Source organism: Pleurodeles waltl, chromosome 5, assembly GCF_031143425.1.
Source record: "Pleurodeles waltl isolate 20211129_DDA chromosome 5, aPleWal1.hap1.20221129, whole genome shotgun sequence".
NCBI classification, from domain to species: Eukaryota; Metazoa; Chordata; class Amphibia; order Caudata; family Salamandridae; genus Pleurodeles; species Pleurodeles waltl.
Genome location: NC_090444.1, coordinates 16561976 through 16589460, shown reverse-complemented (window position 1 = coordinate 16589460; position 27485 = coordinate 16561976). Strand labels below are relative to the sequence as shown.

The window sequence follows — 27485 nt, the reverse complement described above, 5'->3', positions numbered from 1 at the left end:
GAGCCAGGTTATTTACACAATGTTGTCTGAATTCCTTCTAATGTGTGGATTTCTACGGACTTCAAGTTCTCTGACTATTGCATTATGTTACAAGACTAAAATGTGTAAATACAAGTGTGTTACATATTGTGATTTCATTTCTCCACACAGTCCTGCCTCCACTTACATACACTGTTCTGAAGATGTGTGTTGGGTAATACGCTTGATATCCTCTTTTTTTATTTTGGTTTTGTTAATCGGTACAGCATTTTCGTTACTAGTGTTTCTGCAATAAATTGGTCTAGTATAACTGCTCTGTTGTAGATTTATTTTCCTGCTATTTTTCTTAGTCCTGAGTTTTTTAGAAGCAATAGATAGGTTTGAATATATATTTCGCTATGGTCATATTTCGAGGATGAACACAATCTCCTATATTTCAAAGTTAAAGTGACCAAATTCAGCTCTCACCTTTTTTCCTTGTTTTGGAACCTCAGCATTGACATCATGAACAGAAACAAAAAGGGCTGGCAATACAGTCACCTATTTTATGTACACCATAAGTAAGGGTTGATCTACATTTTATATTAACTTTTGTACTTATATTTCTGTAATTGCATTTTTATGATTTTAGTTACAGAGTAAGTAAAGATTCATTTATTTACAAATGTTGAGTTGTCATTTCTAGAAGTATTTCCACTAATTCGACTACCATAAACAATCCTAGTAAATAGGTTGAGTTGTGCACATTTTGATTGTGGGCCTTGTGCAGCCAGTATCTTATTTTATTTTCCTTTATTCATACTGTATAATAGTTTTTAACCGTCTGAGATTTGATAAATATTTTCTACAAATACTCAAAACAAACTTAGGAGTAGGGGAACCTTTCATCTCATTCCCTTACTTCTAAAGATGTGTCTATAAGTTTTGTTTTAACAAACATGTAATGATTTGAATCTCATTCTTAAGTATGACTTTCTAATGCTGCATTAAATGCCCCTTTGTAGACCTTTGTAGAGAATGCCTGTTCAGATTCAGTACATTCAAAGAGTTTGACTCCAGTGTAGCCATTCTGGTGGTGTATTAGACCACTCTTTGCAAAAATTGTTTTTGTCGCATTCAGTATACCAGAACGTTTTCTCTTGCATGCATTTTCTGATGCTGTCTTAGGTTCCCCTTTGTACTGAATACCTTAGTACATTCAGTACAATCATATGGTTTTATCCCTGTGTGGGTTTTGTGATGTGATGTAAGTTCCCATTTTGTCTTGAATGCCTTATGACATTCAGTACATTTATGCGGTTTTAGACCTGTGTGTACTGCATGATGTACCTTTAGAGAGTCAATTCTAGTGAATGTCTTTGTACATTCAGTACACTTATATGGTTTTTCCCCAGTGTGGATTTTCTGATGTCGCATTAGGAGTCTATATGTTGAGCAAGCTTTTCCACACTCAATGCAATTGAATGGTTTTTCCCCTGTGTGAATTTTCTCATGGTCCAATAGCCCATATTTTGCCTTGAATGCCATGTCACATTCAGAACATTTATGCGGTCTTAGTACCTGTGTGATAAATGACTTGTCCCTTGTAATGAATGCCTTGTCACCTTCACTGCATCCAGAAGATTTCTCTCTGGTGTGAACTCTCTGATGTTGTGATAGGTTTCCCTTGTTAATTAATGCCTTGTCAAATTCAGTGTATTCATATGGTTTTTCTTCAATGTGGATTTTCTGATGTCGTACTAGTGTGTTTTTTTCTGCAAACTTCTTGTCACATTCAGTACATTCATATGGTTTCTCCCCTGTGTGGATTTTTTGATGGCGCATTAACTGTGTCTTAGTAACAAATGCCTTGTCACACTCAGTACATCCATAAGGTTTGTCCCCTGTGTGGATTTTCTGATGCTGCGTTAAATGTGCCTTTCTACTAAATGCCCTGTCACATTCACTGCACTCATATGGTTTCTCCCCTGTATGGATTGGCTGATGATGCATTAACTCTCTCTTTGTAACAAATGCCTTGTCACACTCAGTACATCCATATGGTTTCTCCCCTGTGTGGATTTTTTGATGGCGCATTAACTGTGTCTTAGTACGAAATGCCTTGTCACACTCAGTACATCCATAAGGTTTGTCCCCTGTGTGGATTTTCTGATGCTGCGTTAAATGTGCCTTTCTACTAAATGCCCTGTCACATTCACTGCACTCATATGGTTTCTCCCCTGTATGGATTGGCTGATGCACCATTAACTCTCTCTTTGTAACAAATGCCTTGTCACATTCACTGCATTCATAAGGTTTCTCTCCGGTGTGAAACTTTTGATGTCGATTTAGGGCTTTCTTTGTAATGAACATCTTCTCACATTCAGTACATGCGTATTGTTTCTCACTAGTGTGAACTCTTTCATTTTGCATTAGGCTTTGCTTTTGAATGAATGTCTTGTCACATTCAGTGCTTTCATATGGTTTCTTCACAGTGCGGGGTGTCTGATGCTGTAGTAGCGTGTCTCTTCGTGCAAATGCCTTGTCAAATTCAGTGCATTCATATGGTTTCTCCTCTGTGTGGATTTTCCAATTTTGCATCAGGTTCCCCTTTACACTAAATGCCTTATCATTTTCAGAACATTGATATGGTTTCTCCCTATTATGGACTTTCTGATGTTGCATTGGTTGTCTCTTTAGCAGAAAACTCTTGGCATATTCAGAACATTTATATGGCCTTTGTCCTCTGTGGCCTGCCTGATGCCTCTTTAGAAGTATTGTTTTATTGGACGTTTTGTCCCATGTTGAACAGATATAAAGTCTCTCCATTGTGTAGAGGTTGTATTACAACTGCTATCACTTTTACATCATATCCTTATTAGGATTCAGTACACGTATAATTTCTCCAATATCATCTTTCTGTTGGCCAAAAGACAGGTAGTTAAAATGTCAGGGCTTTGAACATTTATAATGCTTTTCTCAGGGAACACTTTAGTTCATTACTGTGGGAGGTCTTCTATGTATAGCCTTGAATATTTTGTCACCATTCTGGAGTGGAGGACTCGGAGTCAACTGACATCATATCTATTGTAAGCTCTTCTGACAAAAACAACCATCCTGGACTCTGGGTAGTTTGGATTCTTTGTTGTCAGAAAATACTTTCCTGGGACTTTATTGCTGTCACTGAAAGTTGTATTTACTGCCAGGGTCTTAAAAGCTATTTTTACACTAGACTGTAATTGAAACCTTTTCGTGTTTGATTCATTTTCCTTTCTTACTGTGTAGGTTTCACCTGTTGGAGTGAAAAAAATGAATCTTGAATTAGGTAAAAGTACACTCCACATGAATGAAACTGATGCGAAGGAGACAAGAGATACGCTCAAAAAAAGAGTAAGGATGTCTGAAGTAAAGGATATCAAAAGGTAATGAAGAGTCAAACCTCATTAGTTAAAATCACTAGGAGAACAAACAACACCAAAAATCCAGCAATCATAAGCAACAGTGAGAGTCAGTCAGCGCCTTTATTCAACACCAAAACTGTCTAAAAGGAACACTCCACCCCAACACTCTGTAGACTGAAAGAATAAAGGCAACAGCGGGGGGATCAAACAGAGACTGAAGGAATGTACCAAGGACTATGTCTCGCAACAAAACAATCAGAATTATTGGCTACTCTGACCCCATCTTTTCCACTGCATGAAGTAATCAGGAGGTTTATATCAATCAACCAAACTCCTCCTCTACTTGTTGATTGTGATAGTAATTGTATTTATGCTGTGTTTACTACCTCTGCTGAGGCGTTACAGCGCTTTTCGGCAGTAGCACGCTACTCCGAAACCCAAAGGTAGATCCGTGGTGGATTTGTAAAGGGAAGTATGGATTGGTATTGGGAGTGGTGGGAGTAGTAGACATGCAAGTTTTTTAGCTGGATGAATAGCATAAAGGATGGACAGAGAAGCGAAGAGTTTAGAAAGGGTTGTTTGGGAGTTCGTAGTAGTAAAAGAGGTTTGGGAGGAGTCTGAGAGTAGAGGGTGGGCTATTTTAGAAGAGGAATAGCATGAATCATATAGAGGTGATTTGATGGGATTTGAGGAGGTTAGTTTTTTTTCTTCATTGCAGTGGGGGGAAAATATATAAATAAGTAGCTACATGACCACAGATAAGGGGTATACATACATGGAGATTTTAACATGATGCGCATATAGAAAAAACCTGGAGATATAAGCTTGCACTAGAAAAAGCCCCATATGTCCATACACAGATAAATATTCACAAACTCCGGCTTTCTGATTTTGCTGTAAATTAAGTTTTCTTTATCTATAATTATGATTTTTTTTTGTATTACAACCTGAATTTTGATTGCTATGGTTCAGAAGTCTTGAGCAAGACAGACCACTAGCTAAAATTGCAGAGAGTACAGACTGCTAGTTAAACTTGCAGGGAGTACAGACCGCTAGCTAAACTTGCCAGAGAGTTCAGACCGCAAGCTAAACTTGCCAGAGAGTACAGACTGCTAGCTAATCTTGCAGAGAGTACAGACCGCTAGCTAAACCTGCAGAGAGTACAGACCGCTAGCTAAACTTGCAGAGAGTACAGACTGCTAGCTAAACTTGCAGAGAGTACAGACTGCTAGCTAAACTTGCCAGAGAGTACAGACTGCTAGCTAAACTTGCATAGAGTACAGACCGCTAGCTAAACTTGCCAGAGGGTACAGACTGCTAGCTAAACTTGCCAGAGGGGATCTGACTTCTCAGTGCACAGTGCCAATGTCAGGGATGCCGAAGAAGGGAGATGTTTGTTTCTATGGGGAAACGTTTTGCTGGACGCACCAGTCCTAGACAGAATGCAACAGAGTCTATGAAGACCCTAATGGCCCTTCACCTTGTGGCCACTGAATACCTCTCCCCTGGAACCTGTCAGCAGATCAAACTGAAACAAGATCCTGGGTATTACAGGAAAATAGGCATAGCAATCCAATGTATTCATACACTTCGGGATAACCATCTTTAGTTGAATGAGGAGGAGGAATCTTAGATGTGATCCCTCAATTCCTGAAAAGGTGCTTGGTACCATGCCCGTTTTGTGAGCCTCCATATTATCTCTTGCCTTTTCTGACAGAATGAGATTCAATAACTCCTGCAATATGGGGTTCCCTTCAGGTGTGCATCGGAGGGTTGCTCTCCATGCAAGACACACATAATTAGGTGAATTGGCTGCTTCAAATATCTTGTGACAAACAGAGATAATGTGAACTGAGAGCATTGCTGCACAGACTGTCAGCATTGAAGATGGAGAGAAGAGAAAAACAGAAAGACATCCAAAAACAGAGCAAAACACTGGCTGCCGTAGTATGAACCTGTCGACTGTAGTTTAGAGAGAGTGGCTCCTCCGTAATAGCGGAGGAGCACAGCCTCCTGCTCAGTCAGGCAGTGACTAATAAAATGATAATAAAATAATTGTATTTTCATTTTATTTGTCAGTGTCTGACCCACGTACATCTAGGGCGGGGTGGGGCTGGTCCATAGGAAGTAGGCGTGACGAGCACTGTAAAGTGCACATGTCGGTTTGGAATGTCTCCCTCTCTCTAAAATAACCCAGATTCTTTGAGAGGGACAGTGATAAAGCCTATTTTTATTTTTTATTATCAGCTTATGTCCTGCTGATTTTGTTATCTAAACTTTATGTTCAGTGATATCCTTTAAGGGTGCGTTTTAGGACCCCCTGCTCTCTAGTGTTTTTATGTCTGACCTCCCAGCACCTTTTGGTGACACCAGGGCCCAGATTTATGTTAATGTGGTGCAGCGCGATGCTGCGCCAAAAATACCAGTGCTGCACCACTTTAGAAACGCAGAGGTGCGCCGCATTTAGAGGAATATGGCGCACCCCTGCATTTCGCCCTGCGCTGACGCTGAATTAAGCTGCCTGCGCCAACGCAAGCGTCCTTGTACCATACTGCAAGGGTGTCTCTGTTAAGGGGATAGATTGTTTATGTTGAGGAAGGTGTCCCTTCCTGCACATAAACAATCTATAATGGCGGTTTGGCACTTCTATGTGTGCTGCACACACATAAGTAGGAATGCGTAATTTTGAATGATTGTTTATGTGCAGGAAGGTGTCCCTTTCTGCACGAAAACAATTGTCCATGACATTTTGCTTCTTCTATGTGTGCTGCAGAACGCAGTACTCATGGACAAGCAAAAAATGAGGAGGAATAAAAGCATTCCTCCTCGTTTTGCCATGCAAACGCCACCTCGACAACTCGTAAATCTGAGGCAGCATCAAAAGCAATGAGTGTTGAGGTGAAACGCCTACCGCAACACCAATTGCACGCCCTTTTAACGCAGAAAAGTGTGTCAGAGGGGGCCATGTTTACAAGGAGGTGTAACGCCACAAAAAAGTGGCTTTACACCTCCTTGTCAATATGGAGCAGGGCTTAGCACCACCGGTGTGTGAAGGGAAAAATTATACTGTGTCCTATGTTTGAGAAGTATGGAATAAGAACTCTCAATGATGCACAAGTCACTTCATTTGCAATTAAGGGGGTCATTCTGACCCCGGCGGTCATGGACCGCCGGGGCCAGGGTTGGCGGGAGCACCGGCAACAGGCTGGTGGTGCCCCGCAGGGCATTCTGACCGCGGCGGTTTGGCCGCGGTCAGATGCGGAAAACCGGCGGTCTCCCGCCGGTTTTCCGCTGCCCATTAGAATCCTCCATGGCGGCGCAGCTCGCTGCGCCGCCATGGGGATTCTGACAGCCCATACCGCCATCCTGTTCCTGGCGGTTCTCCCGCCAGGAACAGGATGGCGGTATGGGTTGTCGTGGGGCCCCTGGGGGCCCCTGCAGTGCCCATGCCAATGGCATGGGCACTGCAGGGGCCCCCGTAAGAGGGCCCCACTTTGTATTTCAGTGTCTGCTTTGCAGACACTGAAATACGCGACGGGTGGCACTGCACCCGTCGCACCTTCCCACTCCGCCGGCTCAATTCTGAGCCGGCGTCCTCGTGGGAAGGGTGGTTTGCACTGGGCTGGCGGGCGGCCTTTTGGCGGTCGCCCGCCAGCCCAGTGCAAAAGCCAAAATACCCTCAGCGGTCTTTCGACCGCGGAGCGGTATTTTGGAGGGGGGAACTCTGGCGGGCGGCCTCCGCCGCCCGCCAGGGTGAGAATCACCCCCTAAGTCATTTAGGGCCACATGTACAAAGATCAGGTTTTGCGGCTCGCAAATTGCGAGACTTAGCGACACGCAGTTTGCGAGTCGCAAAACCTGATGTACAACAGTGTCAATGGCACTGTTTGAGATTCGCAATGGGGTCGCAAATGACCTACCTCATGAATATTCATGAGGTAGGTTGCAATTTGCGACCCCATTGTGAATGGTGGCACTCACAGGGATGGTGGCCTGCTGGGGTCAGCAGATCACCATGTCTGTGACTGCTTTTGAATAAAGCAGTATTTTTTTTTTTAAATGTAGCCATTTTCCTTAAAGGAAAATGGAATGCATTTTGAAAAAAAAATGAAATGTTTTCTTTTCATTTTTTCAGAACAGGCAGTGGTCCGTGGGACTCCTGTCATCAGATGATGTCCATGATGGATCCACACCACGTGTACTTATGGTGTTTAGAGCGTGACCATGACCCAAAGTCGTGCTCCGAGTGCCAGGCCATGAACCCGAAGGCTTTGAGGGAGTGGTCCCTAAAACTCATGGCAGCCTGGCACTCCAAGTCACTTCCGCTCGAGAGGAAGGTCATTAGACTGCTTGCGGAGTCCTCATGACTCATCCTCGTCCCACTTGAGACCTTCAGGACATTCGGGTAAGAAGAAGTCAAAATGTTTTTCGACTTTATCTTGTCAGTCAGCTGACGCAATGCGGGACAAGGAGCGTTGACGCTCTATGCCTCCATCCTCAGAGCCTTCTTCTACCTCGGCTCCACGCCTCCCCGAGTTTCCGGAAGCAGAGGCCACCGGCTCACCGACAAAGAATTTGACAAGGCCTTGTGCCTCATCTTCTGGCAGTCTGACCCTGTTGGAGCACCTTCAGGCCCCGCGGGGTTAGCAGGGCCCCCCTCGGGTTCCAAATTGGCAGCTTCAGCCTCGACTCTGGAAGGCACCCTAGGATCCGCTTCCGGATCCGAACCATCATCAATTGTGCCACTGCAACCTTCCCTGATGACGGTTCCAACATTGATGCCGACAAGGTCCACCATCTGCAGCGATCCCATACTTATTGCTGACACGGAGCCGGACCAGCATTGCGCTATGCTGATTCTGATTTCGACAGGGACTTTGCTTCCTAGGTAGGATCCAGACTCTTATTCCTATGGGTACGGATACAATGAGAGTATGGAGGGGCCACTGGACCCTTTAGAACGGACTGGGCTCAGGAACTGGCTGAAGCCAGTGGATTTGACACCTCCCCTGATGCTGGCATGATTTCTCCTGAACATAAAAAACAGAAGATCTTCACTTGAGTATTTTCTCACCATCTATGGATTTTAGAGGTATTGACCCGAACACAGTTGTGAAAGAAGGACGATCTTTATAGGCTTACAGGTGTGGAGAGTGCTAAATCACACAGACCTTGAAGACACTTTAATAACTGTAATTAAAATGTAAGAAGTTTTTTTTTATTTAATACAAAAATGTAGTAACAGCTTGTTTTTATTGAGTAAATCTTTTTAGTTGGTTTAAAAAAGTTACTAATAAAGATTACATGCACAACATCCGGGTAAGAAACATTTGGCGACCACATCCTTATCCTGCAAATGAAGCAACATAATTGAGGATATAAATGCCTGCATTCAACTCTACAGACCGAGGGAGGATTATTTTCAGGATCCAGACTGCATTAGGACACTAATAAGTTGTTCTTGCTCTCTGACGCATAAATTACCACTGTAAACGTTAATCTCCCACTAGACCTAATCATATAGAAGACTTACTCTCTTCTATAAACAACTTTTCAAGCTGAAGAGTTGTTACTTTTGTGTCCAGAATTAAGGAAAGGATTAGAACATGAGTTCATGCAGCATTCAAAGTGGATAAAGTCTTGTATGCGGCTCTGTTCAGTGCAGTATTGTGAGCTGTGCTATGATCAGAGCAGTATTGTCTGTTTGTTGGCTCTGTCCAACATCTCCGCACTTGTTGGAGCTCAGAAGGGTTGTTTGCAGTTAGCGTATGGCACAGAGTTGGTGAGTTTCCTTGCCTCCAGAGTACCACATAGAAAATGGACTGTCAAACTCAGGCTGCTTCTTGGGATCATGGATGCCATGAGTTCCAGGAAGAAGGAGAAGCTTGACCACATAAAGTGCCCATACCAAGATGGTGGTCTCTGCTGAAATTCTCAATCCAAAATGCATCTGATGCTCTTCCTCTGAGGGCACTTTCGGTGTCAAGTACGTAAAAGAGAGTAGAGAGGGTGGATGCATCACAACACATTTAGTTCAGACTATTCGCGGCATTCCACACCCAAATGGCTATACATTTTTGTTCTGATTTCTTGCAGTAAGTTTGTATATTTTTTGTTGAATTATTCTTTTAATTGTTGCATTGTAGCATTTTGCTATTTTGCTATTATGGTTTCCTCTGAGCAGTTGGATCAATTTCCTGATGGATCATCTGACTCTGGACTTCTTATACTGTATAGCTGATTCTCACCAATACAATCTACATCATCATTCAACATCCACACAGTCTACCTCTACCACATCTCAATCTACCTTTGTGAAAAGCCTCCTAGCTGTGACTTTCCAAAGGTGATGTGTTTTACCTCTAACATACATGACTTTGTTAAAAATACCAAGGTTTCTGGGGGGAGTCCTCATTTCTTAAGGCAATCTTGAAAGCTAGTCGACCAAACTAGCATTCAGTCTATGATGGATTGCAACATCTTCAGTTCTGCAGGTTCTATGGCACTATGGATCCACTTTCAGACCAAGTACACAAAGTTCAAAAATAGCTCCTTGAGAATCTCTCCCCTAAACATCTCTTAGTGTTATGGTTTAGATTAACGGGGTCATTTTGAGTTTGCACCCGTCAAACTCCCGCGGTCAGGTTGCCGCCAGTGCGCCTGCCTTCCCGTGGGCCTCATTAGGAGTTCCCCACTGGGTCAGCGGGTGGAAACTGTGTTTCCGCCTGCTGGCCCAGTGGGAAATAGCCCACAACATTGACGCCAGTTCCTGGCTTGGGAGACAGTGAAAAGCACAATGGGGCTGTCAATGGTGGCCCCAGCACTGCCCATGCCAAGTGCATGGGCAGTGCAGGGGCCCCCAGGGGGCACCCTGCACCCCGTCTCTGCCGGCTTATACATGGCAGTGCAACCGCCATTTGAAAGCTGGTGGTGAGGGGCCTCGTAATACCCAGAGCGGTGCTTCATGCAGCTCTGCCCTGGCGTAATGCGACTGTCAGCACTGCCAGTTCCTCCAGTGAAGGGAAACTGGCTGTGCTGGCGGTCTGACCGTGGCCGAACCGCTAAGGTCATAATGTGGTGGTCTGACCCCCGCCAAAGCAGTCCGACCACCGCTTTGGCAGCAGTCAGACCGCCACTGTGGCCCTATGGGTCAATAGATCGTCAGAGTCATAACGGGCCCCTAAGTGTCCAAGTAGTCCAATCAAAGTCCCTGCTCTTTTCTGTGAATCCACTTAAGTTATAAGATAATTTTCTGCTTCTCTTTCTTTTATTCTTCACCCTGCGCCGGTTAAGCAAGATCTAACTAAAGTGGGTCCTTTAATTACTTTCTTGTCTGGTCCAATTTAACTCAGGCAGCCCGCTAGTAGCCAACTCTGACATTTCAGTGCAGTCCTTTGACGTCTTCTGTCAGCTTTTAAAGAAAAGGTTTGAATGACTTGGATAGGAGTGTTCTGCTGAAGAGGTTTTATGTGATATTCTGTAAGGAACAACGGAAGTGGCCCATTTTTGTCAACTGGATTCTGTGTTGAAGGAACTCGAGTGATTAGATTCATCTTGGTTTAAGAGGAGAAGAACGGAAGTACAGGTAGAATCTCAGCATCCTGCTTCATTTGCAGAACTTATTGGTTTAACACATTGATCAAACATTAGTCACAAGAATGGTAAGAAGAAATTAAAAGGCTTAATTGAAAGCCCCCTGCACCATCCGAGCACCACTTTTTTGATGCTTCTGTGGTGCACAGTGCAGACCCATATCTACAAGGCCACGTAAAGCCACCCTGCGTGGCTTTACATGGCGTTGTAGATGTGGTGTAAGGCAACGCAGTGCAAGTTGGTGCGTTGCCTCACTCTGCGTTGGGGGGACATGCCATGGGGGTTACTGTGGGTGCTCCCACTCAACACTCATGGTTTTTGACACTGCCCCAGATTTACAACATTGTGAAAATCTGGGGCAGCGCCAAAAACATACATCTCCCCAGAGCAGGCGTAACAAGGAGAAATGTTTACACTTCTCCTTGTTTTTTACCCTTTTCATGTAGAATGAGGAAAACGCCTCTTGTGATTATTTTTGTGCTTAAAAGTGTCCCTTCCTGAACAAAAACAATCATGTCATCAACACAGACACCCTTGAATCATGGTGCCTGGGTGCCTGGGTTGGCGCGCAGCTGTAATTTGTGCGCTGGCGCTGGCTGAAAGGACAAGAATGCACCGTACCTTGTAGAAATGGTGCATTCCTGCCCTTTCTAATTGGCGTAGGGCAGCACAGCAAGATACTCAGATTTCTCGAAACCTTTGTCGCCTAGAAAATCTGAAAATTTCAGAGCCACTGTCAGCAGGTTAGTGTTAACAATGGTCTAAGGGCATTCAATCAATCAGGAATTTGTAAAGTGCACTACTCACCCATGAGGGTCACAAGGCGCTGAGGAGGGGAGGGGCAGAAGGGGAGGGAATGGTGCTACTACTGCTCGAACACCCAGGTCTTGAGAAGTTTCCTGAAGGTAAGGAGGTCTTTGGTCTGGCACAGGTGGGTGGGAAGAGTGTTCCACGTTTTGGCGGTGAGGTGCAAGAATGATATACCGCCTGTTGTAGTTCTGCAGATGCGTGGGATGGTTGAAAGGGCGAGGTCAGCGGAGTGGAGATGCCGGGTCAGGATGTAGAAGGGACACCTTCAGACCTAATGAGCGTGAACAAGCAATTTCACCAGCATTATGGAGAACCTGGCACAACTTCAAGAACAGATGCATTATTTGAGGTGTACAGGGCTGATGTGAATCAGTTGTTGTGTTCGATAGTGCTGAGTGAAGTGAGAGGGAGAGACTGGTGGAAAATGTGCCATGGTGGAGAGTGGACCCAAGGAGTGATGGGGAAATGAATGCAGCAATGGATGCTTTCTGAATGAGATTCTGGAGAAATGTCCAGTGAATAAGGATTGCGCAAATATCCCGAAATGTAAGCAGAATAAGGATGAGGCACTGGCTGATTATATGGACAGGCTCAAGGGGCCTCCTGAGATGTCTTCGGGAGCTGTGGGGCTGCCTTTGCACAGGGATTGTTGCAGAACATTAAGAATCAATTACTGTATGTACTGGATGGCAGACTAATTAATAACTGTTGTGCATCGCTGTGTTGTATCACAGGAGGAAAATACATTTTATATGGAATCAAAATGGATGTTGTTAAAACTGCAGAATGGGCAGAAAGTGGTCAAAGGGGTATGACAGGGAGAACCCAGGGGGTGAAGGGTGCTGGGAAGGTCAAAGAACTGGAAGTTTTGGAAGAGAAGAGGAAGGGGCAGGGAGAAGTCCCAGGGCTAGGAGACTCTTGTCTTACATGTGGGCAGCTGGGGCACTGAAGGTGCGAATGTGGCTACTGGAAGCACGACTAATATTATATCCAGTTAGCCGGGGCTGTGGGACCAGTCAGGGTGCCACTGACCTGGACTGAAGTTCAGTTTTAGGACAGCCGAGAGGTTCATACTGGGAAATAAATAACCCAGTAGCCGTAGATGAAAAGGGCCCTTATGTAGACCATATAATGATGAGAAACACATCAGCTGCTTCTTTGACACAGGCACCAGTCACTTGGCCCTCAAGAACTCCTGCCACTGTTGGGCTTTCACATAGATGACGTTGGTGTTTTTAATACAAGAATCGCCTGTCATATCACAAATCACATGTACATCCCTGTGGGACCTATTAGAAATAAATCCTCCTTTTTGCTCTTCTCCACCTCAGACTAACTCACTGAGTAGTGACATAGGGGGTCATTCTGACCCTGGCGGTAATTACAACAGGCTGGCGGTGCTCCGCCGGGCATTCTGACCGCGGCGGTACAGCCGCGGCCAGAAGCGGAAAGCCGGTGGTGTACCGCCGACTTTCCGCTGCCCATGGGAATCCGCCATGGCACATGGGGATTCTGACAGCCCATACCGCCATCCTGTTCCTGGCGGTTCACCCGCCAGGAACAGGATGGCGGTATGGGGTGTCGTGGGGCCCCTGGGGGCCCCTGCAGTGCCCATGCCAATGGCATGGGCACTGCAGGGGCCCCCGTAAGAGGGCCCCACAAAGAATTTCAGTGTCTGCTTTGCAGACACTGAAATTTGCGACGGGTGCAACTGCACCCGTCGCACCTTCCCACTCCGCCGGCTCCATTCTGAGCTGGCTTCCTCGTGGGAAGGGTGTTTCCCGCTGGGCTGGCGGGCGGACTTTCGGCGGTCGCCCGCCAGCCCAGTGGGAAAGCCAGAATGACCGCCGCGGTCTTTTGACCGCGGAGCGGTCTTTCGGCGGGAACCGCTTGGCGGGCGGCGACCACCGTCCGCCGCGGTCAGAATCACCCCCATAGTCTTCAAGCTCCACTGCACAGTCTTTTGTAATCCAGAGGGAGTGGGGAGGGTTCCTAAATATGCCTCAGAAACAAGAGAGCAAAGCACTTACTTTGTTATTTGAGAGTCTGAATCATACTGAAGGAGCGAAACCTGTTGTCATGTCTCCGTATAAGTACAATTGGCTTTACAGGTACCACCCACTCTCTGCTCAACAGGAGCTAAAGATGTAGGGTTCTCCGTAAATATGAATACTGAACCAGTGAAGAAACTGCCCAGAATATCTAAATGCCCTTTAAAACTGTAGGTGGGGGTGGTATCTGTCCTGTAGTAGGGGATGTGATTAAACAAGGTGCACCAGTCCCTTTTGTCAGTGGGTGTAAGAACCCAACTATCCGGATACAAAAGGCGGGTAATGCCAACCTGTCAGGTTCTTAGTTGATCTCTGGGTGATTATTAACGTGGTTTTCCCAAGCTTTCCTGTTGTGATGGCCCATCTCCCATTCTCTCCTGCATCATGGCCTGCACACAGTGATTAACTCTGGTTCATCTTTGCTCTGCTTTCTTTTCCATCCCAATAGGCGATGAGAGTCTGGTCCTTTCCTCTTGCATATTCTGAGGTTTCTAACTTTCTTGAGCTTGCTTTCCACAATGATTTACAGGGACTCCTTCAATCTTTTCCCAAGCCTAAAAGAAGGATTGGTCCACACTGGCTTTCTCCACATGGGTTTACACTGATTCAGATTGTTGATGATTTGTTCTTAGCTTCTGTTGCACTAAACCAGTGAAAGGTGGAGCAGAAAAGAGCCGTTTCCTACAACTCCTCTGCACTGGACCCAGTCGTGGCCAGGCTCAGGCCTTCCTTGCATCCTGTGGCAGCTGCTTCAAACCTTGCTGAAGCTTCTAGAGATGTTAAACTCCCTCTATTTATTGCTTTGCCCCCGCTCCCTGGTTGCACTTCTCCTTACTTCAAAAATGCAACCTATGTCCACAGCCCAATTGGCTTGCTATGAAATTCTACTGGTATCTGCTTCTCATGTTGCTTCGGTCCTTTGTCCCCCAATGGACCCTGCTACATTGGTGCCCAAAAGTGAAGATGGGGAGACGCACAATTGAATTTTAACTATCACACAGGTTACTGAGCCACAGACAGATTTGACCAATAGATCATTCTCAGGTTGTGAATTGATTTTGTGGATGGTTCTTGTCTCAGGAATGAAGACAGTTGTGCTGTGTGCACTGTATGTGATGATGCTGAGAGCTGCACCTGCCCTAGGTTAAATCGGTTCAGGTTGCAAAGTTGTGATGTTCACAAGTGCATGCATCCTAGCCAAAGAAAAAACGTTCCTGCACACACCGACTCAAAATCTGCATTTAAGGTAATGCATGATTTTAGGCTCCTGAGTGAAAAGGGGGTTACTGATATCGGTGGGGACCCCATAAAAAATGGAAAGTATGTTCAGAGTCTCTGAAATGGTTTGCATTTGTCAGGAAAGATAGTGTAAAGTAGTTTAGTATAGTGTGCAGCCAATCAACACCATCAAGATGATGTCTCGAGAGGAAATGCTTAAGCTGATTCGGTTCGTGCAAATGCAGCTTTATCAGTTGGAGAGCTGTCTCTGCTATTTCTAGATTCCTCATGGCCCTGACCCCCATGTAGGGTATGACTATGACCCTAGACAGGAGAAGGAGCAAAACTGGGAATTTGAAGAAATAGTGACTTCCCCTGCAGTAGCCTTGGGGATGGTGACAGAGCAGCTAGGCGCGTGTGCCAACAGTTTTGTTCAGAACAGAATGGCCTTAGATTATTTTCTAGTTGCCAAAGGGGGCGGGGAGGTTTGTGCCACTGTAGGTAGTGGATGTTGTGCTCACCTTCTTGACACTTGCCTCGACACACTCGAGCAGATAATATAAAAAAGAGTGCAAAGAAATTGCATGAGATGCAAAGTGCCCCTGGTTTGAGCCCAAATTATATCTAGGTATGGCTAGGGGAAGTCTTCGACCCTTGTGGCATGAAGGTGCTTGATTTTATCTTTGGTATCATTCCAACTCTGTTTGCAATTAATGTTCCTATTGTTGCGTATAATCAAGCGCTCATGCAACAATAAAGACATTGCCAACATCTTTACGGTTTGCTACTCCTCAGGTTGGATCAAGTTCTTGTAAGCTTGAGTCTTTCCTTCTGGAAAAAGAGGGCTGTGGGTGCTGAGAAAACATCCTCAAACTACGTTGTATTGTATTCATTATCCATCCATTATCTAGAGGAACATCTGTAACCATACCTACAGGTTTGCAAATATATTCATTATAAATCAAATGTGAATGTTGTTTTCCTCTGTCTCATTTTCCTTTCTTTCAAAGCTATTACTATAGCGGAAGCTCAGAAGCCACGTCGCTCACATTGTACATTGCAGATTTCCAGCAAATGTAACTTTGTATTCAAACCTGGCAAGAGACGTAGGGTTTGGTTTCATGAGAAGGATGGAGTTAGTATCTGTGGATATGAATTATATATCCCTTTAAAGACCTGCCCTGCCCCATCCACCTCCAAATGGCTCTACTGTGTTTTTTGTCCCTCGAGGAAGAGTCAGATTGTGAGATCGACATAGGGGATGTGGAGGTGGGAGAGCGGGTGGCAGAAAGCACACTAGACACCAGAGATATTTCCTTTTTTAGGAAAAATAATAGGGGATGGAGTGACTTGCTCAGGCTTCAGATTTATACCCTACCCCTAAACACCAGAACAGTTGTTGCCTCCATGGGGCCCACAGCATCCACTTCTCCATGGTAAGCAAGAGGAAATTGGGTTGGGTTGGGTTTCTTTAGGGCATAGTTTTGACATATGCTCTTGCTGACAGGTGTCTGGCATGCGAATCCCAGTTTCCCCTCACTTTCCATGGTGAGTGAGCGCACTATTTTGGATCTAGGTCAGCCGCCACATGGGAAACCTATCAAACCTGGAAAACTAGACACCGAGGGGAGCGTAGGTTGTGACTTGCATGCATCCTTTTATGCTGTCTTACCTAGAATTCCCCACAGTCCTCAAACTTCTGCTGAAATAATGCATTTTCATCACATCTTTGTGAGATAAACTTCCACAGTCTGTGTGAATCGACAATCGTCATGGTATCCCCACACGTCTTCTAATAAAAACGGTACCCTACTTGTGAGGGGGGGGGGCCTATCACCCACGATGTAAATGGACCAAACCAGACCATGGAAAGACCACATTAGCTTCATATGGTCAGAGTTTTCACCCGCTCCTGAATTTGAATGGCAGAAAAAAGATGAACTAACAATACTGCTGCTCTTGGGACCAAGCTGAAGGAAGTACTGCTGGGTTCTGGGAATCCCGTGACTGTGAAGCAGATGGGAATAGTATGTTTGAGTTGGTACCTCATCATATTCTACAGATTTTATACTTTCTATTATTAAGTTAATATATTAGAGTTTAAATTAAGAGCATAAAGAGTGGAATTGTCTTGATTGAATTGGCAACACTATACCCATATACACTTCAGAAGATTAGATCATCCCAGGAGGAGGTACGGAAGCCTTGGTATGGGCTTCAGCAAGTTCTAGTACTGTCTCAGCCTGAGGTTACAATAACACCTACTGGTTCACCGTTGTTAACAATAGTGTAAAAAAGAACTTGGAGAACAGCAATAAGATATGGACAAAAACATCACCTTAACTGCAGACAATGCCTTCCCTGATCCATAATGTACTGTAAACTGGAAGCCAAAGGGTCCTTGCTGCAGGGAGTGGGCCTACTTGTCCCAAGGACAAAATAAACTTGAAAACGTGTTGTCCTTGACCCCAAACCATGTGTCCTGGGCATCGGGCTATAGGAATTCCACACCCCTGCATAGAATGTGCTGGACAGTTGGTGTTGTGGGTTTTGTGGTACAGATGAGGGTATGAGAGAGCAGAGTATCATCTGTGAGGAGATTCGGAGTGAATCTTCGATAGATCATTAAGGAGAAGTATCCTATGCAAATAATGACGCCAACAGATTTGACCCATAATATCCTAGATAAAACATCTATTATAACCTTCAAAAAGTAATTCAGAGTTTTTAAAATCAAATCTAGTCTTATTACAAAAAATTAACTTTTGGATAACATAGTTCACTCTGTCATTTTACGTATAACTCAACCCAAAGAGCCACCTCCCTCTTGGAATCCACTTCTGAAAAATGCAGATCCATCGAACCCTTGGTCATAAGGATTCAGTTCATTACTTGACAAAATAAGAGGGGTTATGTCTTAGTATTGAACACGCTGGGTGCTGGGTATGTCATGGTTACTACAGCCCTTCTTTGCATCTGGAGTGTGGTAAGAAAGGAGTTGACCATTCATCTGTCTGCTTCTGGGAGTTTCGTGCTGTATTCATCCAGGTGGATTGGAGAACTTTGTGCTCAAAACTGATTCAGATGGGTGCTCCCTTCAAATTAATCACAATTCTGGAGACCTTGGATGAGAAAACTTAGACAAAGGTATATGTGAATAAGGGGAAGACTTTGGCAACTACATTTAAGATAAAAATTGGGTAAAACAAGGGTGTATTCAGCCTCACTTTTATAATGCTTTTGTGGCAGACTTCCTGGGGCCACCAAAACAGACGAAAGCATATTCCCTCGAAGTTTAGGTTTAACACTTACGAGGGTTGTTACATTCAGACATTGGGCTTTCAGACTGAGCTTCTGAAGCAACTGCATACATGAAAGGAATAGTGTGTGTGAAACTGTGTTAAAACTGAGCAAAAACACAATTGTGCCACATGAGGCAAGAAAATGGAAAAAATTTAGTTGGTCTCTTACCAAAAGTAAGATTTTTGTTGTAATAAAAACGTAAGATGTCTGGGAGTCAAATTTTAGGGTAATTTGAATTGGATTTAGAATTGAGATTTAAGGTTTTGTAAAATTTATATTAGATTATGAATGGTTTAACTCTGTTTATAGCCATTCATTCATTATGATTTATGGGAGTGCAGCATTAATTTAAAATATATACCGGATTTCAGTAAGGTGACAGTGCATTGTTTGAAGAAGGCCTTGAATCTACCACTTTTCGCAAGCACTGAGGAGATAAGATCAGTGCTTAATTTGTGGTTGTTGTTTCCGGTCGTTGCTGCACTTATTTTTGAAGGCCGGCGCTTAGTCTTCTGCCTCAAGCATTTGCTTTTGAAAAGACGGAGGAAGAGAAAAACGAAAAAGCATCACAATGGGAGAAAGCAGAAAGCTGTTAGAGTGAGCTGAAGGGGCAGGGAGGGTCTGTAAATGGATTGAAGAGACCAGCTCGGTGGAGTCTGGCGGGAATGAGGTAGACATAGTAAAGATTGTAGGTCTCCACCAGGCGCAGCCTTGAGCCAGGTTTAAGAAGTTTGGAAGCAGAAACAGAAAGATTGGGTCTGCAGTTTTTAGGAACCCTCCTAACAGAAGAAACACCAGGAGCAGGGGGGGGATTTTTGGAAAAATAGCTGTAAAAGAGGAGTGAGCTGGTCTAGGTTAAGCATATGGGAATTATTTTGTTATTTCAAAAATATGGAATGTCCAACGTTCACCAGGTTTACGAAAATGTGAGGATCAATATGGTATGTAGAATGCTTACCTCTGTCGTACTGTCTCCCTCAAGCGTTTGTGAATGTATTAATAAATCTATAGAGTGAAATGGATACAGAACAGAATCAATGCTCCTCAAGGTTTTGCTCCCATTAAACAAGTCTACAAAATAAATGTCTGTGAGGCTCATTTCACAGTTCTGTGATATAAAATGTAAAATAAAGAAATAAGGATATTACATTGTAAGTCAATCAATCAATCAGGATTTATAGAGTGCAGCGAATCCCCGAGAGGGTCTCAAGGCGCTGGAGTTGCTAGCTTCTTCGCGGTGCTCTGTTCATTTGAAGAACCAGGTCTTGAGTCCTTTCCCGAATTCCTAAGCTGCAGTGGGAGTCAGTGCTAGAGTGATGAAGCATCCTGCCAGTCAGACCTTTCAACTACACTACGTAGGCACTCGACCTCCCTGTATGCCTGTCACTTGAGGGAATCCAGAAATACATATGCATAGTGGTTGGATAGAAAGGGGTATTCACCAGTGATTCCAATTCACTGCATCTAGGCAGAACTTCACTGCATTTTGGGAATTGTAGTCTGTGATGCTTTCATTAAACAACAGGCTAATATTGGAAAATTACTTGCAACAGACAAGCCCAGGCCTGGAAACATGAGAACGCGTAGCATGCTGGCAGTTTTGGCATATGCCTTCTGTGCCATGCTTAAATCTATGTGGTCAGCCCTACCATGCTCCCACCGTCCTGCAATTTGTTTTATTTCACAAACACCTAAGTGTTTAAAGACAAAGCCTACAGGTGCTCCGTCCATCCCCTGGAACTAGTTATGGGGCAAGAAGTACAAATCCCTGTTAAACAGAGGACTGAGGAATGAACAGTGTACGAGCTCTGGTTACAACCAGACTACAAGTGAGGCCAAGAGGTGCAAGGGAGGGTTGGAGTTGGAACACATACTTGGCAGAACTTTGTGCTAGACACGTCCATGAAAGCATCATCATATGTTGTCCACCTACAGGTAAAACCTGGGTCTGTTGGTGGGAAGAGGGTTATCAGTTCTTCGACAAAGGGGACCTGGGTGCAGGTGTAAATGCAGTGATCGGTTTCAAGACATGAACACAAGAATCAGGTCAATCACCACCACTCTTTCTTGGTAGCGGTAAAACCAGCCGATGGCCACCACTGTTGTTACTAGTTACAGCGGTACAAACACCTTGAATTTCTAACTCCGATGCCATCCCTTGTGAGTAACAAACATGTGTACTACGTAGATCATTCTTAGAATATACAAACTGCAAGAAATAGGAGCCATTAGTTGAGGAGGCTGAGAACCCACCATAAATAATATTCACAGTCCTTGTGAGGATGAACCACAAAAGTCACTAAGTAAACCTGTGCTTAACCCTCTGCCAGCTTGGCACAAGAGCAGACAGGCGTACCTTGGAGTGATGTGTAAAGTATTTATGTTGCACTCCAACAGTCATAAAGTAGTACCAGAGATATGAATGTTTTAAGTTTGAATTAAAAAATAGCACCAAAAAGAATAAAGCACAAACCACAGTTACCTCATTGCGCAATTCCGGGTCAAAGTCAAAAGGTAAGACTGACTCGTAGGAGCGTGGGTTGAATATAAGGGCCATGTTGGTCCTGGACCAAGAGTTACCTTTGGACAAAGAAGAAATCCTGAGAAGTTAAAGTCCTCCAGCACCTCTACAGGAATTTCCCTGGTTGGGACTCTCTTTGAAAGAGTGGGTGTGGACCTGATAGGGCATTTGGTTACATGCTCAAAAGACATACATTCATCTTCATCCTCGTTGATCGCACAACCAGATATCTTGAGGTTGTTCCTTCAACAGTTGCTGTTTACAAATTGTTCTAGTCCCTAAACCAGATGGAAGAAGTCACCTTTGTATTAACTTCAGAGCAGTTAATAAGGTGTCAACATTTTATAATTATCTGTTACCCGGCAAAGAACTCATAGAATCGCTAGGGGGCTGCTACTGACCTCACAGAGGGCTTTCGGAAAACTCCTTTAGGACCAGAGGACAAAGAGAAAGCAGCAGTTGCCACTCCATGTGGCTGTTTCCGATTTACTGTCCTTCCTACTGGTGTGCACGGGGAACCTCTGGCTTTTTAAAAGCTTATGGATAGAGTTTTAAAACCACATCATAAACACACCTCGGCGTATTTAGATTACATTCAGATTTTTGCAAAGGGTAGGATGAACACCTAGAACATTTGACAGCTGCACTGCTTTCCCTTAAAATGGTGAATTGAACATTAATACAAAGAAAACACAACTTGTCAACAATAAAGCTAGGTAACTTGGATGCTTCCTGGAAACGGAAAATTAGAACCCCAAGGAGAGGAAGTAAAGACCATCGCCACTGTTCCATCCCCTAACTAAAAGGGACATGTAGACCTTGTAGGAAAATGGCTCCCTGTTGCAGTTACCCCCCACTTTTTGCCTGATACTGATGCTGACTTGACTGAGAAGTGTGCTCGGACCCTGCTAACCAGGCCCCAGCACCAGTGTTCTTTCACCTAAAATGTACCACTGTTTCCACAATTGGCACAACCCTGGCACACATATAAGTCCCTTGTAAAAGGTACCAGTGGTACCAAGGGCCCTGTGACCAGGGAAGGTACCTAAGGGCTGCAGCATATGTTGTGCCACCCTAGGGGACCCCTCACCTAACACCTGCACACTGCCATTGAAGATTGTGTGTGTTGGTGGGGAGAAAAAGGCAAAGTCGACATGGCATCCCCGCAGGATGCCATGGACACAAAATACCGCCTGTGGCATAGGTAAGTCACCCCTCTAGCAGGCCTTACAGCCCTAAGGCAGGGTGCACTATACCACAGGTGAGGGCATAGCTGCATGAGCAATATGCCCCTACAGTGTCTAAGTCTATTCTTAGACATTGTAAGTACAGTGTGGCCATATTAAGTATATGGTCTGGGAGTTTGTCAAAAACGAACTCCACAGCTCCATAATGGCTACACTGAATACTGGGAAGTTTGGTATCAAATTTCTCAGAATAATAAACCCACACTGATGCCAGTGTTGGATTTATTAAAAAATGCACACAGAGGGCATCTTAGAGATACCCCCTGTATTTTACTCAATCCTTCAGTGCAGGACTGACTGGTCTGTGCCAGCCTGCTGCTGAGAGACGAGTTTCTGACCCCCTGGGGTGAGAGCCTTTGTGCTCTCTGAGGCCAGAAACAAAGCCTGCACTGGGTGGAGATGCCTAACACTTCCCCCCTGCAGGAACTGTAACACCTAGCAGTGAGCCTCAAAGGCTCAAGCTTCGTGTTACAATGCCACAGGACACTCCAGCTAGTGGAGATGCCTGCCCCCTGGACACAGCCCCCACTTTTGGCGGCAAGTCCAGGGGAGATAATGAGAAAAACAAGGAGGAGTCACACACCAGTCAGGACAGCCCCTAAGGTGTCCTGAGCTGAGGTGACCCCTGCCTTTAGAAATCCTCCATCTTGATTTTGGAGGATTTCTCCAATAGGATTAGGGATGTGCCCCCCTCCCCACAGGGAGGAGGCACAAAGAGGGTATAGCCACCCTCAAAGACAGTAGCCATTGGCTACTGCCCTCCCAGACCTAAACACACCCCTAAATTCAGTATTTAGGGGCACCCAAGAACCTAGGAAATCAGATTCCTGCAACCTGACCTACAAGCCTGCAGAGAAGGAGGAAGACGATGACTGCTTTGGCCCCATCCCTACCGGCCTCTCTCCAACTTCGAAAACCTGCTCCAGAGACGCATTTGACAGGGACCAGCGACCTCTGAAGCCTCAGAGGACTGCCCTGGACTAAAGAAACTCCAGTGAATAGTGGCCCTGTTCAAAACCAGCTACTTCTTTGCAACAAAGAAGCAACTTTCAAGGACTGCACGTTTCCTGCCGGAAGCGTGAGACTTCACACTCTGCACCTGACGCCCCCGGCTCGAGATCCAGAGAACAAACACCTCAGGGAGGACTCCCCGGCGACTGCGAGCCCGTGAGTAACCAGAGACGACCTCCCTGAGGCCCCACAGCGAACACTGCAGAGAGAATCCAGAGGCTCCCCCTGACCGCGACTGCCTGTAACAAGGGACCCGATGCCTGGAACCACCACTGCACCCGCAGCCCCCAGGAACTGAAGGAACCGAACTTCAACGCAGGAGTGACCCCCAGGCGACCCTCTGCCTAGGCCAGGTGGTGGCTGACCCGAGAAGCCCCCGTGCCTGCCTGCATCGCTAGAGTGACCCCTGGGTCCCTCCATTGTTTCCTACCTAAAAACCGACGCCTGCTTTGCACACTGCACCCCGGCCGCCCCTGTGCAGCTGAGGGTGTGTTTTGCCTACTTGTGTCCCCCCAGTGCTCTACAAAACCCCCCTGGTCCCCCCCCCGGACGCGGGTACTTACCTGCTGGCAGACTGGAACAGGAGCACCCCTGTTCCCCATAGGCGCCTATGTGTTTTGGGCACCTCTTTGACCTCTGCACCTGACTGGCCCTGAGCTGCTGGTGTGGTAACTTTGGGGGAGCCTTGAACCCCCAACGGTGGGCTGCCTATGCCTCAGGACTGAGACTTGTAAGTGTTTCACTTACCTCCTAATATAACCTTTACTTACCTCCCCCAGGAACTGTTGATTTTTACAGTGTCCACTTTGAAAATAGCTTATTGCCATTTTTACAAAGACTGTATATAATATTGCTTTTATTCAAAGTTCCTAAAGTATCTAAGTGAAGTACCTTACATTTAAAGTGTTTGATGTAAATGTTGAACCTGTGGTTCTGAAAATAAACAAAGAAAATATATTTTTCAATATAAAAACCTATTGGCCTGGAGTAAGTCTTTGAGCGTGTGTTCCTCATTTATTGCCTGTGTGTGTACAACAACTGCTTAACACTACCCTCTGATAAGCCTACTGCTCGACCACACTACCACAAAATAGAGCATTAGAATTATCTACTTTTGCCACTATCTTACCTCTAAGGGGAACCCTTGGACTCTGTGCACACAATTTCTTACTTTGAAATAGTATATACAGAGCCAACTTCCTACAGACCTTCTTGGTTATCATAGTAGATTTATACCTCATTACTCAAACATTTCAGGTCCCTTGATAGATCTACTTAAAAACAGCCACTAAGAGAGATTGTAGACAGCTTTAGATGGGGAATTTCCAAAGAGTAGCTCCTGAGCTACCGGTAGCTGTCCAGCTGCCTCTCTGCGTCGCTCTCTGGTGCGCAGCCCAATCTAATAAGTTAGAAGCTTTCGCTAACTTGCATTATTAGTTGTATCAAAACATTGAAAAGCCTGATACGCTGAGGTGATCGCTGCTGGTAACCCTGCCTGATGCGCTGAGGTGATCACTGCTGGTAACCCTGCCTGATGCACTGAGGTGATCGCTGCTGGTAACCCTGCCTGATGCACTGAGGTGATCCCTGCTGGTAACCATGCCTGATGCTTTGAGGTGACCACGGCTGGTAACCCTGACTGATGCACTGAGGTGATGGCTGCTGGTAACCCTGCCTGATGCGCTGAGGTGATCACTGTTGGTAACCCTGCCTGATACGCTGAGGTGATCGCTGCTGGTAACCCTGCCTGATGCACTGAGGTGATCGCTGCTGGTAACCCTGCCTGATGCACTGAGGCGATCACTGCTGGTAACCCTGCCTGTTGCACTAAGGTGATCATTGCTGCTAATCCTGCCTGATGCACTGAGGCGATCGCTGCTGGTAACCCTGCCTGATGCACTGGGGTGATCGCTGCTGGTAACCCTGCCTGAGGCACTGAGGCGAACACTGCTGATAACTCTGCCTGATGCACTGAGGTGATCGCTGCTGGTAAACCTGCCTGATGCGCTGAGGTGATCACTGCTGGTAACCCTGCCTGATGCGCTGAGGTGATCGCTGCTGGCAACCCTGTCTGATGCGCTGAGGCGACCACTGCTGGTAACCCTGCCTGATGCGCTGAGGTGATCACTGCTGGTAACCTTGCCTAATGCGCTGAGGTGATTTTCTGCTGATAATCCTGCCTCATACGCTGAGGCGATCGCTGCTGGTAACCCTGACTGATGCTGCTGGTAACCCTGACTGATGCGCTGAGGTCATCGCTGCTGGTAACCCTGCCTGATGTGCTGAGGTGATCACTGCTGGTAATGCTGCTTGATGTACTGAGGTAATCGCTGCTGGTAGCCCTGACTGATGCACTGATGTGATCGCTGCTGGTAAGCTTGCCTGATGCACTGAGGAAATCGCTGCTGATAACCCTGCCTGATGCACTGAGGTGATCGCTGCTGGTAACCCTGCCTGATGAGGTGATCGCTGCTGGTAATGCTGCCTGATGCGCTGAGGCGATCAGTGCTGGTAACCCTGCCTGATGCGCTGAGGTGATCACTGATACGCTGAAGTGATCACTGCTGGTTACCCTGCCTGATGCGCTGAGGCAATCGCTGCTGGTAACCCTGCCTGATGCGCTGAGGTGATCGCTGCTGGCAACCCTGCCTGATGCACTGAGGTGATCGCTCCTGGTATCCCTGCCTGATGCACTGAGGTCATTGCTGCTGTTAACCCTGCCTGATGCACTGAGATGATCGCTGCTGGTAACCATGCCTGATGCTTTGAGGTGACCACGGCTGGTAACCCTGACTGATGCACTGAGGTGATGGCTGCTGGTAACCCTGCCTGATGCGCTGAGGTGATCACTGTTGGTAACCCTGCCTGATACGCTGAGGTGATCGCTGCTGGTAACCCTGCCTGATGCACTGAGGTGATCGCTGCTGGTAACCCTGCCTGATGCACTGAGGCGATCACTGCTGGTAACCCTGCCTGTTGCACTAAGGTGATCACTGCTGCTAATCCTGCCTGATGCACTGAGGCGATCGCTGCTGGTAACCCTGCCTGATGCACTGAAGTGATCGCTGCTGGTAACCCTGCCTGAGGCACTGAGGCGAACACTGCTGATAACTCTGCCTGATGCACTGAGGTGATCGCTGCTGGTAAACCTGCCTGATGCGCTGAGGTGATCCCTGCTGGTAACCCTGCCTGATGCGCTGAGGTGATCGCTGCTGGCAACCCTGTCTGATGCGCTGAGGCGACCACTGCTGGTAACCCTGCCTGATGCGCTGAGGTGATCACTGCTGGTAACCTTGCCTAATGCGCTGAGGTGATTTTCTGCTGATAATCCTGCCTCATACGCTGAGGCGATCGCTGCTGGTAACCCTGACTGATGCGCTGAGGTGATCCCTGCTGGTAACCCTGCCTGATGTGCTGAGGTGATCACTGCTGGTAATGCTGCCTGATGTACTGAGGTAATCGCTGCTGGTAGCCGTGACTGATGCACTGATGTGATCGCTGCTGGTAAGCCTGCCTGATGCACTGAGGAAATCGCTGCTGATAACCCTGCCTGATGCGCTGAGGTGATCGCTGCTGGTAACCCTGCCTGATGAGGTGATCGCTGCTGGTAATGCTGCCTGATGTGCTGAGGCGATCAGTGCTGGTAACCCTGCCTGATGCGCTGAGGTGATCACTGATACGCTGAAGTGATCACTGTTGGTAACCCTGCCTGATGTGCTGAGGTGATCACTCATGCGTTGAGGTGATCACTGCTGGTTACCCTGCCTGATGCGCTGAGGCAATTGCTGCTGGGAACCCTGCCTGATGCGCTGAGGTGATCGGTGCTGGTAACCCTGCCTGATGCACTGAGGTGATCGCTGCTGGTATCCCTGCCTGATGCACTGAGGTGATTGCTGCTGTTAACCCTGCCTGATGCACTGAGATGATCGCTGCTGGTAACCCTGCCTGATGCACTGAGGTGATCCCTGCTGGTAACCTGCCTGATGCACTGAGGTGATCACTGATGGTAACCCTGCCTGATGCGCTGAGGCGATCGTTGCTGGTAACCCTGCCTGATGCACTGAGGCGATCGCTGCTGGTAGCCCTGCCTGATGCACTGAGGTGATCGCTGCTAGTAACCCTGCCTGATGCACTGAGGTGATCGCTGCTGGTAACCCTGCCTGATGCACTGAGGTGATCGCTGCTGGTGACCCTGCCTGATGCACTGAGGTGATCATGACTGGTAATCTTGCCTGCGTTGGCCACTAATGTAATCTTGTCTGACATGGTCACTCTTACAACACTAACTTTATTATTAGCTCGTATAATTTTCATTGAACATAAGTAGCTCTTATTATTACAGAAAAGGTTGGAGACTCCTACCTTAGACCCA

At 46.2% G+C, this 27485-nt stretch overlaps 1 protein-coding gene across 1 annotated transcript in view; it reads right to left on the bottom strand.

The window, feature by feature from the left end:
• Window positions 1-234: 234 nt before the first annotated feature.
• Window positions 235-27485, bottom strand: part of LOC138295290 (zinc finger protein 420-like) — a 94077-nt gene continuing 66826 nt past the window's right edge. Inside the window, exon 3 of the mRNA XM_069233495.1 lies at window positions 235-3250. Coding sequence (XP_069089596.1) covers window positions 1096-2787 — 1692 coding nt within the window. The 5' untranslated portion in view covers window positions 2788-3250 and the 3' untranslated portion in view covers window positions 235-1095. The remainder of the gene's footprint in view (window positions 3251-27485) is intronic.